General features: G+C 45.3%; 1 protein-coding gene and 1 long non-coding RNA gene across 2 annotated transcripts; one reads left to right on the plus strand and one right to left on the minus strand.

Annotated features, from left to right (window-relative positions):
• Window positions 1-136: 136 nt before the first annotated feature.
• LOC117840987 (DEAD-box ATP-dependent RNA helicase 37) lies at window positions 137-5,228 on the minus strand. The gene is made up of 7 exons (XM_034721545.2): window positions 4,902-5,228; window positions 3,041-3,902; window positions 2,872-2,955; window positions 1,963-2,205; window positions 1,326-1,493; window positions 1,025-1,138; window positions 137-800 (listed from the first exon to the last, which is right to left on the minus strand). The coding sequence occupies exons 2-7, from the start codon at window positions 3,851-3,853 to the stop codon at window positions 297-299; spliced, it is 1,926 nt and encodes a 641-aa protein (XP_034577436.1). The 5' UTR covers window positions 3,854-3,902; window positions 4,902-5,228; the 3' UTR covers window positions 137-296.
• A 1,775-nt stretch (window positions 5,229-7,003) lies between these two features.
• On the plus strand, window positions 7,004-8,248 carry LOC117836288 (uncharacterized). Its single transcript, XR_011897171.1, has 2 exons — window positions 7,004-7,418; window positions 7,527-8,248. It is a non-coding gene; the product is annotated as an uncharacterized lncRNA (long non-coding RNA).
• Window positions 8,249-12,489: the final 4,241 nt, after the last annotated feature.

Genomic DNA, 12,489 nt, shown 5'->3' on the forward strand with positions numbered 1-12,489 from the left:
CTAGAAAATATTAACCTCCAACCCAATAATACACAGCATCCAGAACTACAGCAAGGAAAATGAGGGGTGAGAACAGCCGAATTAACCCAAGGACAACACTCAGAAAAAGCTCATCACAGGCAAACAGAGACAGCAATAAGCCAACAACCAACCATTAATAAAGTAAAAAGGGGCCTTTCTCCAGCTACCATACCAACCACCCTAGGGTTGACTACAAACTCCACATCTGTTCAGTTAACATCAATAGAATGCGATCATTTCGGTTCAATCCTCACTGGTGACTGGGGAGACAACATTTAGTCCCAGGAACTAGTTGCACCTCCACCATAGCCGCCACCATATCCGCCGCCACCGCCACCATAACCTCCACCACCGTAACCACCACCACCATAACCTCCACCACCACCTCCTCCCCTGAAGTCCCGGTCACGGCGGAAGTCACGGCCACCAAATCTAGCACCGCCTGATCGGCGGTTTCTTCCCCCACCACCTCCATAGGAAGAACGGGCTGCATAACGCTCAAGCCACTGAGGAACCTCCTGGTTAGCTTCCTGCATCAGCTCACATAGTGGCTTTGCCAGTGATAAGTTGCCCTCGTTGAAAAAGGCAGTTGCCAGACCAGATTTCCCCGCTCGTCCTGTCCTCCCAATACGATGAACATAGTCATCTATGTCATTTGGGAGGTCAAAATTGATGACATGAGCAACATGTGGTATGTCAAGTCCACGAGCAGCCACATCAGTTGCAACGAGTATAGGAGTCGCTCCACTCTTAAAGGACCTCAATGCATACTCTCTTTCCTGAAGCCAAACAAAGTACAATCATGTTATGCTCTATTTCACAGAATGTCACCTTGTAGCATATGAGAAGCTCACACTTAACAGATGGATGTAAGACAAATGATCGAAAATATTACCCCTCGTGTGGAAGCACTTATAGCACATTAAAATAGCCAGTACAATGGTGGCTTGCTAATTTATATAACTGTAACCACAATGGACAGATAGTCATAGCTCTGCTGTACCTGCTGTGTCCTGTCACCATGAATACTTGTTGCAGGAAAACCGTTTTTAAACAACCAGTCCTCAAGAGCATCAGCTCCCCTCTTTGTCTCCACAAAGACCAAAGTAAGAGCTTGCTGGAAAAATGAGAACAAAAGTTAGTGTGACATTTCTAAAAATAGTGGCACGGAGATCAAAGTAACATTTCTAAGATCAAACTTCATTGTATTAATTATGGTAGCTTACTGTAGTGAAAGAGACTCCATAAAATGACTCTAAAAAATAAATCGTGCGGTTAGATACTAAGCTCGTAACACATAATACCTTCCCATGAGCAGCATTAGCTTTTTGTGCATGAAGAAGGTCCATCAGGTAACTCCTTTTGTCCGCCTCAAGTACAAACTCGACCCTCTGAGCAATCAAATCAGTACTGGAACCAACTCTTCCAACAGCAAGGAAGATGTAGTCAGCAAGGAAATCTGAAGCCAGACGCTGCAGAACAAATTTATGATATTTTCATTAGCTCACGCACAGCAAGCAATTGGGTGTGCTTTTTTCTACGTCATGCAAGAAAGTTAACAAAATTATTGCAAACCAATTCTCAATTTGATATAAGGATATCACAACAGATAAATTGCATATTTCCATTTGTATGTTCAATATAAATATTATATCAACAAGATTTTCTGACCGTATCATAAAACATAACAAAAACAAGCTGACATGGGCACATTTTTAGCATACACGGTTCTGTAAAATGGAAATAAGCATCACTACAGTTCTAGGAATAAAATGCGAAAGCAGATAAACATGACACAACATCAGTTCCAGGTTCCAACAACCTCAGCAACTCACCCAAACTGCTTGATAGCGTTATATAAATAGTAATTATGCAGATACAAGGACATTTTTATATATATGATTGAAGCTGGAAGTTAGAACGAGGGAGATATATATATACCTGGATTTCTTTTGGAAAGGTGGCACTAAACAGCATAGTCTGCCTCACACCACGAGGAGGCATATCCATCTGTTCAACGATCTTGCGTATTTGTGGCTCAAACCCCATATCGAGCATTCGATCAGCTTCATCAAGAGCTAAGTACTTTATCATTTGCAGTGATACTCTAGCTCTCTCCAGCAGATCCATCAAACGACCAGGAGTTGCCACAAGGATTTCAACACCTCTTTCCAGTTCCCTCAGCTACAGTAAAAGGTATTTACATGCTTAATATCTAGGTGGAAAATCATCATCCAAAAATAGTACACTATGCCCAGCACCATTCGATTATATTCCCGAAAATTTAGAAGATAATGCTTCTGAAATGAGTTCAGTTATTTACGACCAATATAACTTGTGCCATGGCTATTGTAGCTACCCTAAGCTTCCAACTATACAACATATGAAAAACATAAAGTGAAAACATGGAACAATTTTTTTCCCTATCAGATGCGCTCCTTGGCCCCAGACTTAGGGGTCTAGATGGATGCATAGCCATTAACTTAACTACAGAAAGTCTGTGTTAGAAATTTAGGTGGCATAAAAAAGGAAAGGAAGAGGGCATAAAGCACCAATAGGGTCATTATTAATTTGTCATTTCAGTGCAGCAAATCAAATCAGTGTCTAGAACATTGTGTTACTACTCGGCTATTTCCCTAAGAATTACAACCGATAAAAAAAAACAATGGATGCATCATAATACACTAATCAGGATAACTATCACCAAGATTTCTGCCATAATATCAGACAAGATATTAAGATGGGCAAAAGAACTCAATATGCAAACAAAACCAATGAAGGCAGCAAGGCATGCAAAAAACTAAAAGGCCCATCCCATACAAAGGTCATAATGCAATGAAAAGCATAAACCTGCTGGTGTATTGGTGCTCCACCATATGCAACAACCACCCTAACACCAGTTTGGTATGAAAACTTCCTTGCTTCTTCATGAATCTGAGGCATAAAAAAATATTGTCACAAACCACATCATAATGAGCGACAATAGAAGAAATAGAAAAGAAAACAAATGATGACATACTTGCATAGATAGCTCACGAGTAGGGGACAATATCAGAGCCATCGGACAAGCTGTTCTGGAACCCCTTTGCCTCTGGGGTGGCCTTGACTTCAAGATACCACTGATGATAGGAAAACAGAATGCTGCAGTCTTTCCAGACCCTGTCTGTGCACAAGCCATGAGGTCCCTACCTGCAATGGCGATAGGAATGGCATGTCGCTGCACAGGTGTTGGCTTCACATACTTGCACCTTCGTATGTTCTCATTAAGCGCGTCACCCAGATCAATCTCTGCAAAGGTGTTGACTGGTGGAGGGACATCATGGCCACTTGTCTCCACGGGAATATCCTCATAGGCGTCAAAGTTGATGCCCGTGTTCTCTTGAGCCTCAAAATCAACATCTGAAGCCTCAGTATTGGCAAAAGGGTTTGGTTCGCGGTCTCTACGGTCCCACCCAGGGCGAGAGTTCCAACCGCCACCGCCACCTCGACCACCACCCCCACCCCCACCCCCACCACCCTGGCGAGGACCAACTATGGCGCTGCTACCACCACCACCAGTAGGGCCAGACCAACGAGAGCCACCACCAACAACAGATGCGTAGCCTGAAGGCTGTACAGCAGCTGACCGTACCTCAGCTGGTGCTGGAGCTGCAGCAGGCACTGCCTGGATCTCAGAGGAAGGACCAGCTGAGCGACCACGGAGGTGGGGAGGGACGTATGCACTGAGGGTGGGGCGCCCACTCTGATGATTAACAGCAGGGGCAGTAGCAGTAGCAGTCGCGGGCACCGATTCCTCGGCGTTCGCAACTGAATCAGCCCATGAAGATCGCATAATTTTGCAAAAGGCCTTTGATGAAGATGCTACCAGTGATCACAAAGACCTATAAATACCAGAATTACAGCGAATTGTTAGTAATAGAGATAATGTCTAGCAGGCACCTCAGCAGCAATAAATAAATAAATAGAGAACATCAACCAATGACTAACTTATTTTTTTTGGAAAAAGTCCATTTTACTCCCCTCACCTATCCACTTTGTCCACTTAACCCCCTGAACAAAGTTTTGGCTCACTTTACTCCCCTTAACTATTTCATTTGGTCCAATCTACCCCCTAATTAGATTTCTCTTTTCTGTTTCTTCGTGTATGAGTTGAATTTTGAGTTCAAATTTTGTGAGCATATACAAAACATGATGCCTTATGTTAGAAAATTATACTAAGAATTTTTCATGGTTATTTTCATAGGTTAGGAATATTTAATACGAAACTGATCTTAGATATACAAAACTGTACGAAAAGTAATCATGAAAAAAATCTAATATACTTTTTTAACATGGGGCATCATGTTATAAGTCAACTGACAAAATCTGAAATTAAAATTCAATTTGTACGCGAAGAAACAAAAAAGAGAAATCTAATTAGGGGGTAGATTGGACCAAATGAAATAGATTGGGGGAGTAAAGTGAGCCTAAATTTTGCTTAGGGGGTTAAGTGGACAAAGTAAATAGGTGAGGGGAGTAAAATAGACTTTTTCTTATTTTTTTCCTAAGCACAACAAAATCCTATGTGATTTTAACAAATGTTTTGACAGACAACCGTAATTCAGTTCTACTTGAACATATTTCCAATCAATGCAATGTGCATTGATATGGAATATTCACTGGGAAACCATAATTCTGTCTGGCCAACGTGCATGGTCCAGTCGAAACTGGAAATCAATGGAAGTAGTAGTCCACCACGCAGCAAACAAACAGGTAGCAATCCGAAACCAATTGCAGTTTGTCCGACTCAGACCGATATACTTGCATTGAGCGGCTCAATTCGAACAACAGACTGCCGAACAAAACGAACAATCCAAGCAAACAGGCGAGGGGTTCCTTACCGACGAAGGAAGAATCCAATCGAAATCTGAACGGATCCCCACTCCACGATAAGGGAAAGGAAGATGACGCGGTAAGGCGGAGAGAGCTAGATCTGGGCCGGGCGGATGGCGCCTAGAGTTACAGAAAACCCTGCAGGAGAAGGCGCGTCGCGGGGCGGGTGTACGCACGATGCGAGAAACCCTAGATGAAACGGAGCGTTACAGGGGGTGGATTCGAGCCGCGAGAAACCCTAGGAGAAGCGGAAGCGGGCGGCGAGAGGAGGAAGAGGACGAACCGAAGCAGCAAAAGGCTGACGCCGAAAGGCGGAGGGTGAAACCAAACGCGCAGGGTGAAACCAGGGGAGAAGTTATACGAGGGGCCGGCGCCCCACGGAAAATATCTGCCCTTTTCCCGTTTTCCGACTTGGCCGGCCTGCGACGCAGACGCGTCAAGCGCGCGGGCTGGGCTTGAAAATGGTTACGGAAATTTCCGATCGACCGAGCTTCGTTTCCGTAAAATATGAGAAAGGGGGAAAACGGAAAACGGGAATAATCTGCTGGAAACGAAACGGAAACGGGAGAGCGTTTATTCCACCGAATAGCTCGGTATACCGAATTGTCTCGAAATTTTCCGTCGAAATTCCGAATTCTAGAGAGGTTCAGTGTTACCAAGCGAACTGGAGGACAACCGGCTCCTTGCAATCGAGCTCGATGCCTGCAGCTCCGATCCACCCTAGCACCACCGCTTGCTTCACCGCGTGGCTCCCCGCCGAGTTGCCTGCCTGAGCGGACCACGCACTATGGACTTGTTTGGATGCAGCTCTCATCAAAATTGCCTGGCTAAGACACCTGCATGTAACTTGCCCGCACCGTGTTTGGTTGGAGTCCTGACAGTTTTGCCTGGTACAATATGCCTGCGTTGGCTGCATGGGCGTCAGGCCGAGCAAATCTCCGTCACCTGAGCTGCCCGACTATAATCACCATCGAACCCCACAAGTCTTTCCTCCTCATTTTCACTCTACCTTATTGACTTTCCCCTTCCTTATCTTACCCTACCTTATTTAGATCTAGGGATGGACTAAAGGTCATTAAAACAGATAAATAAAGATCAAAATACTCCTATTCAATATACAAAATAAATGAGAAAAAGGTGGGGAACGGGGTAATAATGAGGGGCAGGGGTGTCCTCCTAGGCCTTTAGTTCTCTTTAGTCACCCCAAGGGACTAGAGGACTAATCACTTTAGAGCAACTCCAAGAGTCTACCAAAAAAATCTCACCCAAAACTATCTATTAGGGGCTCTTCTAAAAATTTATTATCCCAAAATCATGTCATCCCACGGCGGATCCGCAATAATAAACTCACCAATAATTCAATACTAGCCACGTCAGCACGTGGACCTCTCTATTGGGCTCCAGCAACTTCCCCCCTCCGAGCTTTCCTGCATCGACCTCCTGGCGCCCACTCTCTGGGTGGGACCGAAGTACGCTATGTGGCCGGAGAGCAGGGGAGCTGGAGGAGGCGGTGTGGCGGAGAAGGAGGCCGTGGAGCACGCCGCGGCGGCGCTGTAGGCAGAGCTGGACGCGGAGTGAGGCACCACGGAGACCGTGGCGAGCGAGACAATGTTGATGATCGCCCGGCTGCAGCTGGAGAAGGTCGTGGCCATGATGGAGGCGCGCAATGGATTCCACATCAATAGCCATGAAACGATCCTTTCCCGACGTGCTCATCGCCGACGCCAAACGTCCTGAGAGCGAGCACGCACGCTCGCGTCAACGAGAGCGCGTCCTTGCCAAGTGAGGGCTCACCGGAGTCGCCGACCGGCCCCCATGACCTGTCGGCGCATTGGTTCTGAAGGATCCAGTCCACGCACCGCGGGAAGCGCGGCACCTGCGGTGACCCCGGCGACGGCTCGCCGGCGTTGAGGAGCTCCTCCCTGATCCTGTCTTCCAGTTCCAGTAGCTTCTTCCTTCTTGCTACGTCGCCGTTGTCGCCGCTACGCGCGGCAAGTACGGCCCGATGGGTTCGTGATCGTAGGAACAGCTGAGTCTTGCGGCCAAGTACATTGGAGGATTGGTGCCCATGGAGGAGGGGCTGATGAGGTGAGGCGTGCCTCAAGGACGCCATGGCGACAGCTTTAGGTGCCAATAAGTTTAGACGAAGTGCGCGTCAGAAATTTCGAGGACGAGCAGTTCATGGGCGATCGGGGAAGGACTAGACTCGCGCATATATGCGGGGCGACGGAGGTGTTTTTCACGTCCGCGCATTTTTACGAGAAGAATGGGGGAGCTGATGGAGGTAAGGTTTTTTTCCCTAAATAAGATTTTAGGATAATTTTAAGAGAGCTTTTGATTCCTCTGTTTGGAAGTTTATGAACTAAAGGAGGCTAAAAGTAAGGAACTTTTTAGTACCATGAAACCATGAAACTCGCCTCCCGTTTGGTTCCCGTTCCTGAACAAGCAGCAATCTGATCATGGCGGAGGCCCTGAAGCGTTTGATGGGGCAGCCCTCCTCTACTACCTCGTCCATCTACATCCCGGTATCTCCTCTTTGCCCTAGTCTCTCTCCGCGGCCGATAAATCTATTATGGATTTTGCGTACCTACTCCTGCGTCGCCCCTAATACATGTGATTTGATCCGATCTTAGCTGTTCAAGAAGGTCGAGAGGATGAAGAGGATCGGTGTTCCTACTGAGGAAACTGCTAGGTTCTTGAAGGGATGGAGAACAGGGTCAAGACTTACCACAGGTTCTGGACAGCCAACAAGAGGTAATAATTCCGTTCGATTGAGAGCTGTTTATCTTTCTTCCTACACGACGATCGGCACCACTGGACAGGGGCGACGGATTTTTGATTAACTAACTTTTAATTTCCATCCATGTCCTCTTGTTTGGTGGGAAAATAATATGAAAAATTAGACAGGAACATGTGGCGATACCTAAGTGGAAATAGGGGATGATTGATGAACACTGCCTTACAAAGGTGTTGAAATGCTAAATGGGCGCAATCACCTTTTCTGATCTTAATTACTTACTGAAACACTTACCACGTCAGGTTGTTCAAATAAAATTGTGAAAGAAAGTGAGGGAAACTAACAACCCACAGCTTGTTGTGAGCACCCACATCAGCTCGTTTGAAGATCAGATGCCTTTGGGAGAAAAAACAAGAACATGTAGTGATACGTAAGCGGGGAGTGGAAACTGGTGCGCATTATCAGATTTTCACCCTCTATTTTTTGGATCTCATTGCTTATTGAAGTACCTAGGAAAGCTGTTGCAGTGTTGCTAGCAGCCTTGTATAAGAGTAAAAATCATCCTAGACTTTTACCAATTGAGTTTGCAATAAATCTTAAAGTTCTGTTCGCTTCAAAGAGTGGATCTTGATGATTTCTTTACATGCGCAAGCAAATATAAATGCTTTGCAATTTGCAGCACTTGTAGATCGTGGACTATTGTTTCTGTTGTGCCCAAGCAAATATTATGAAGACTATTGTAAACCTTCTCTTCAAGGAGTTTCGAAAGACACAATATTCTACAAAATCTTTTCTTGAATACATTATTCATACCTTCGCTCCTTTGGGTCGAGTTCATACCCGTTGTAAATGAATCACGATACACAACAGTCCATTTTACCCTCAAATCATATAGATCTGCCATCCATTTGTTGTCATCATGGTTGTACTCATGCAACAATTCATCCCACTTCTTTTTGAAGTAAAACTCCGATTTGTGTTCATAGACACATCTCTTAAAATTAAGTAGAAACTTCTCAGGATGCTTTTGAATTATATGGCCGAGATATTTAGCAGGATTAAGGTAAATATGCTACAAACAGAGGTGATGACTTGTGTTTGGAAATACATAAGCAACTGCTTCTGCCATGGTTGCGTCTTGATCAGTAAAGATTGTGCTAGGATGTTTGCCTGACATTGCTGTTAGAAAGGTTTCAAAAAGCCAGACAAATAATAGTATAGTCTCGTTAAACAGCAATGCAGCCTCAAAAATGAAGTCTGCTTGTGATGGTTGGTTCCGAGGAATGGAGCAAAAGGCACTTCAATGGTTGGTTCCGAGGAATGGAGCAAAAGGCATTTTAAACTTATTAGTTTGAAACGTGGTGTCAAATGACACAGCATTACCAAAGCATAGGTAATTCATGGTAGATTGGCCATCTGCCCAAAAGAAATTAGCCATCCGACCATTTTTCTTGTCTATTTGCATGGCATAAAATTTTTTGGATCCTCTATCTACTTACGCTTCAAGTATTCTAGTAATGTTTCCGCATCATTGGATTCTAAGTACTTCTTGCGCTTACGGCCAATCTCATTGTACAATCCATCCGTGAGAATGGCACTTTGTCGGCTCCTCCATAAAACTCCTCCATAAACTCAAAAACCTGGGCTGGCATCATTCCGGATTCCCTCATCTGTCCAATTAGATTCCTGTCCGCTTCTTGAACACTTCGTTGGGACCTCAGCTTCTCCCTTTTATTTGGACTAGCAAGGTAATGGTTGTGATCAAGTACAACCTTTTTGTCCAAATCCCCTCTTTACTGATACTAAACTGAACATGAGCATCGCAATCCGTCCTTATAGTGTCCCCTAGTGACTCAGTTTCTCGATGATCTTCATAACTGCAAACCAAATATTTTTGACGTAGAGTCCTATCTCTTTGTCGTTTTGTATGGCTCTTTCTAATACTAAACTCAATTTTGCCAGCATAGGTACTGTATATCTCATAAGCTTTATCCTCTAATTCGAAAGCCATTCCAACTTCAGGAACGATCATAGGTTGCACAACTTCATCAGCCATCTGTTCTACATTAACTCGAGAATTAATGTGACTTACCACAATACGAAATATTATGCTCTCGATTCAATAAATTATTTGTAATTTAGAAACCTTATTTTGTGCTTCATCTGCTATTTCTTTATGTATCAAGCAACAAACTCTGATGTTATTGCCGGAGTAGTTCTGTGCAATCTAGCATATATATGGTCACAAATCAGTGGAGGTGGAGGTCATGTAACACGATCAAACACACACACGTGAAAACTCATGTCGATTAAAGAACGTGAAAAAAATATGTACCTATGTTGGCTGCATTCCGTTGTGTGCTAAGACAGTCACAGACGACACCATAGGTGATTGCGGTAGACCAGGGTGGTGGTGGTGGCGGCGTAGGACGCAGCCGTGAGGATGAGATCTCGAGTTTTTCTAATCCATCGGCTGGATAAGGAAAAACAAAATTCGACGCCTTATGCTCATGCTTTGCCTATGAGCCGATTGCTGAGCTGAGCAAGCGGGCAACAGAGGGAGGCAGGGAGCCAAGCGAGCATCGTGGGCGCGAGCATCGGATCCGATCTGTGGCCGCGCGGCAACCATCAGGAACGGATCCTCACGGAGAAGGATTTGGGACCGTCCCATGGAATTTTTTTTCCGTCCACATCACACCCAAGGTGATTGGTTATATATTACCTCTCCCATGTATGAAGTTTGAACGGTTGGATCTTCATGAAAGGCTCATCGAATGCCTCTCCTTCTATTAGGCACGTACAAAGGTTAGACAGCTGCTCCACGGTACAGTGCCATCTCAGCCAAATTGAACAGCATGGACCCTTCAATGAGGAGAGAGGAGCCTGCCGCCGCTTCACCAGACGACGGCAGCGGCTCGTGGCGCGATGCGAATCGTCGACTTCTTCGCTTGTTGAGCGCCCCGTTCCCAGCCGACGCCAGTTCTCTCTGATCTTGTGCGGATGTCCTCTCCCGTGCACTCAAAAGGAAAGGAAAAGCCCTCTGCGAGTCTGCGTCGCTGAGCTAGAAGCCGCACGGCTCGCCGCCATCCCGCCGCCCGCCCAGCTCGCCGTTGACCCGCTATTGGATGTTTTCAGCGGCCGAGCGCCGCGCCCCATCGAGCGTCACTCCGTTGGTCACCGCGCCGGGCCAAGCGCCGCCCCTCACCGTGCTGCGCCAGGCCGAGGCGCCGAGCTCCACGTCGGCCCGTCGCTCCTGGCTGTGTTGGCTGGCAGTGCTGCAAAGCCTGCAATCGTGAGGAGGCGGCGATCAGACTATCAGAGAGAGATATACAGAAACGATCAAACAACCAGACAAGAGATAAGGGCCTCACGGCAGTGAGATTGAGAGGAAGAGTTAAAGGGGGCAGTCCTGTTCTTTTTTCATCTACATTTTTTTTACTTCCCCTCTATTTTCAATATTTTTAATTTATTTACTATACGAGGTTTAAGATTACACACAATAGGTCCGTTCGCTTCAGCTTATTCAGCCGGCTTATCAGCCATCAAATAGTGTTTTCCTCTCACAACAAATCAGCCGTTTCAGCTTTTCAACCAGCTTATAAGCTGAAGCGAACAGGCCAGCGTAGATGCCCACAAGCAATAGAATAGCGTATGAAGATCAAATTCATACTTGGTCATAGAGCTATACATGCATTTAATAGTGTACAGACAGTGTAATAAACAAGCTATTGTAGAAATTATCTAATCCCGCCGTCCGTGAAATAATGCAATTCTATATTCCTGAGGCCAGATTAGTGAGCGAGCGAAATTACCTGCATGCCCTGCTTTATTCCGTTGGCAGGCGCACTATCGGTACACAAGGATCGATGCCAATCAAATTGCAAGCGAGAAGGTGGGTGGAGAGGAGGTGTGTGTGGCTGTGGCCGTACGTCAAAAGCATGCAGCTGTGGCCGTACGTGAAAAGCAGGATCACTGGCTGGCTACCCTATGCACCTACAATAGTCTAGATTGCATCCTTCCTCGGGTAAGGCCAACGAGCTAAAAATTGCATCGGGAGTATTTATCGGTCTTTGAGTGACATGACATGTAACTTACAGTAACCACCGTCTACGTACATGCCCTTAGTTTTTTTTTCTTACTCCATCTTTATTCCTCCCTGTTCCGTGACGTTATTATCCAAGGAGCCGACTTATCAGCCACCAAACAGTATTTTCTTCTCACAACAAATCAGCTGTTTCAGTTTTTCAGCCAGCTTATAAGCTGAAACGAACAGGCTCAATGTCATCCTTACCCTAACACTTCCACCGTATTCTCGCGCTCCAGCTGTTGAATTCGTTGATGCTCCCCACCACCATGGCCATCTTGATTCCTCTGCCACTACCTTCTCCGCGTTGTCACCCTGCCCACTGAGTGCCTCCACCGGACCTCTCTTCAATCCTAAAACACCCCAAATTATCACCCCCTCGATTTCAAATCCCCAAATCCGGAGCCGTATCTATATGGAGAAGCTTGATCTCGTTAGGAATGGAGTAAAGGGAGGTAGATCTCGCTGAAATTGGATAACGAATTAACCATTAAGTCGTTTCTTTGTTTATCCTAAGTTTAATTAGTCTTGTTTGATCAAATTTATGAAAAAATATAGTAATATTAATAATATCAAATAAATGCACGATCAATATATATTGCACGTTGTATCTAATGAGAACAACTTGATGTTGTTTTTATACTTTTGATAAAAATTAGAGAAGTTTAACTAAAAAAAATCTATAGTAACTTGAAGGGAGTAACACGCATCTGCCGACAACGCCCTCCCCGGTTAGTTCTTTTTTTTAGCAATTAGCCGTAAGGTCCCAACCACG

Source organism: Setaria viridis, chromosome 9 (assembly GCF_005286985.2).
Source record: "Setaria viridis chromosome 9, Setaria_viridis_v4.0, whole genome shotgun sequence".
Classification (NCBI taxonomy): Eukaryota; Viridiplantae; Streptophyta; class Magnoliopsida; order Poales; family Poaceae; genus Setaria; species Setaria viridis.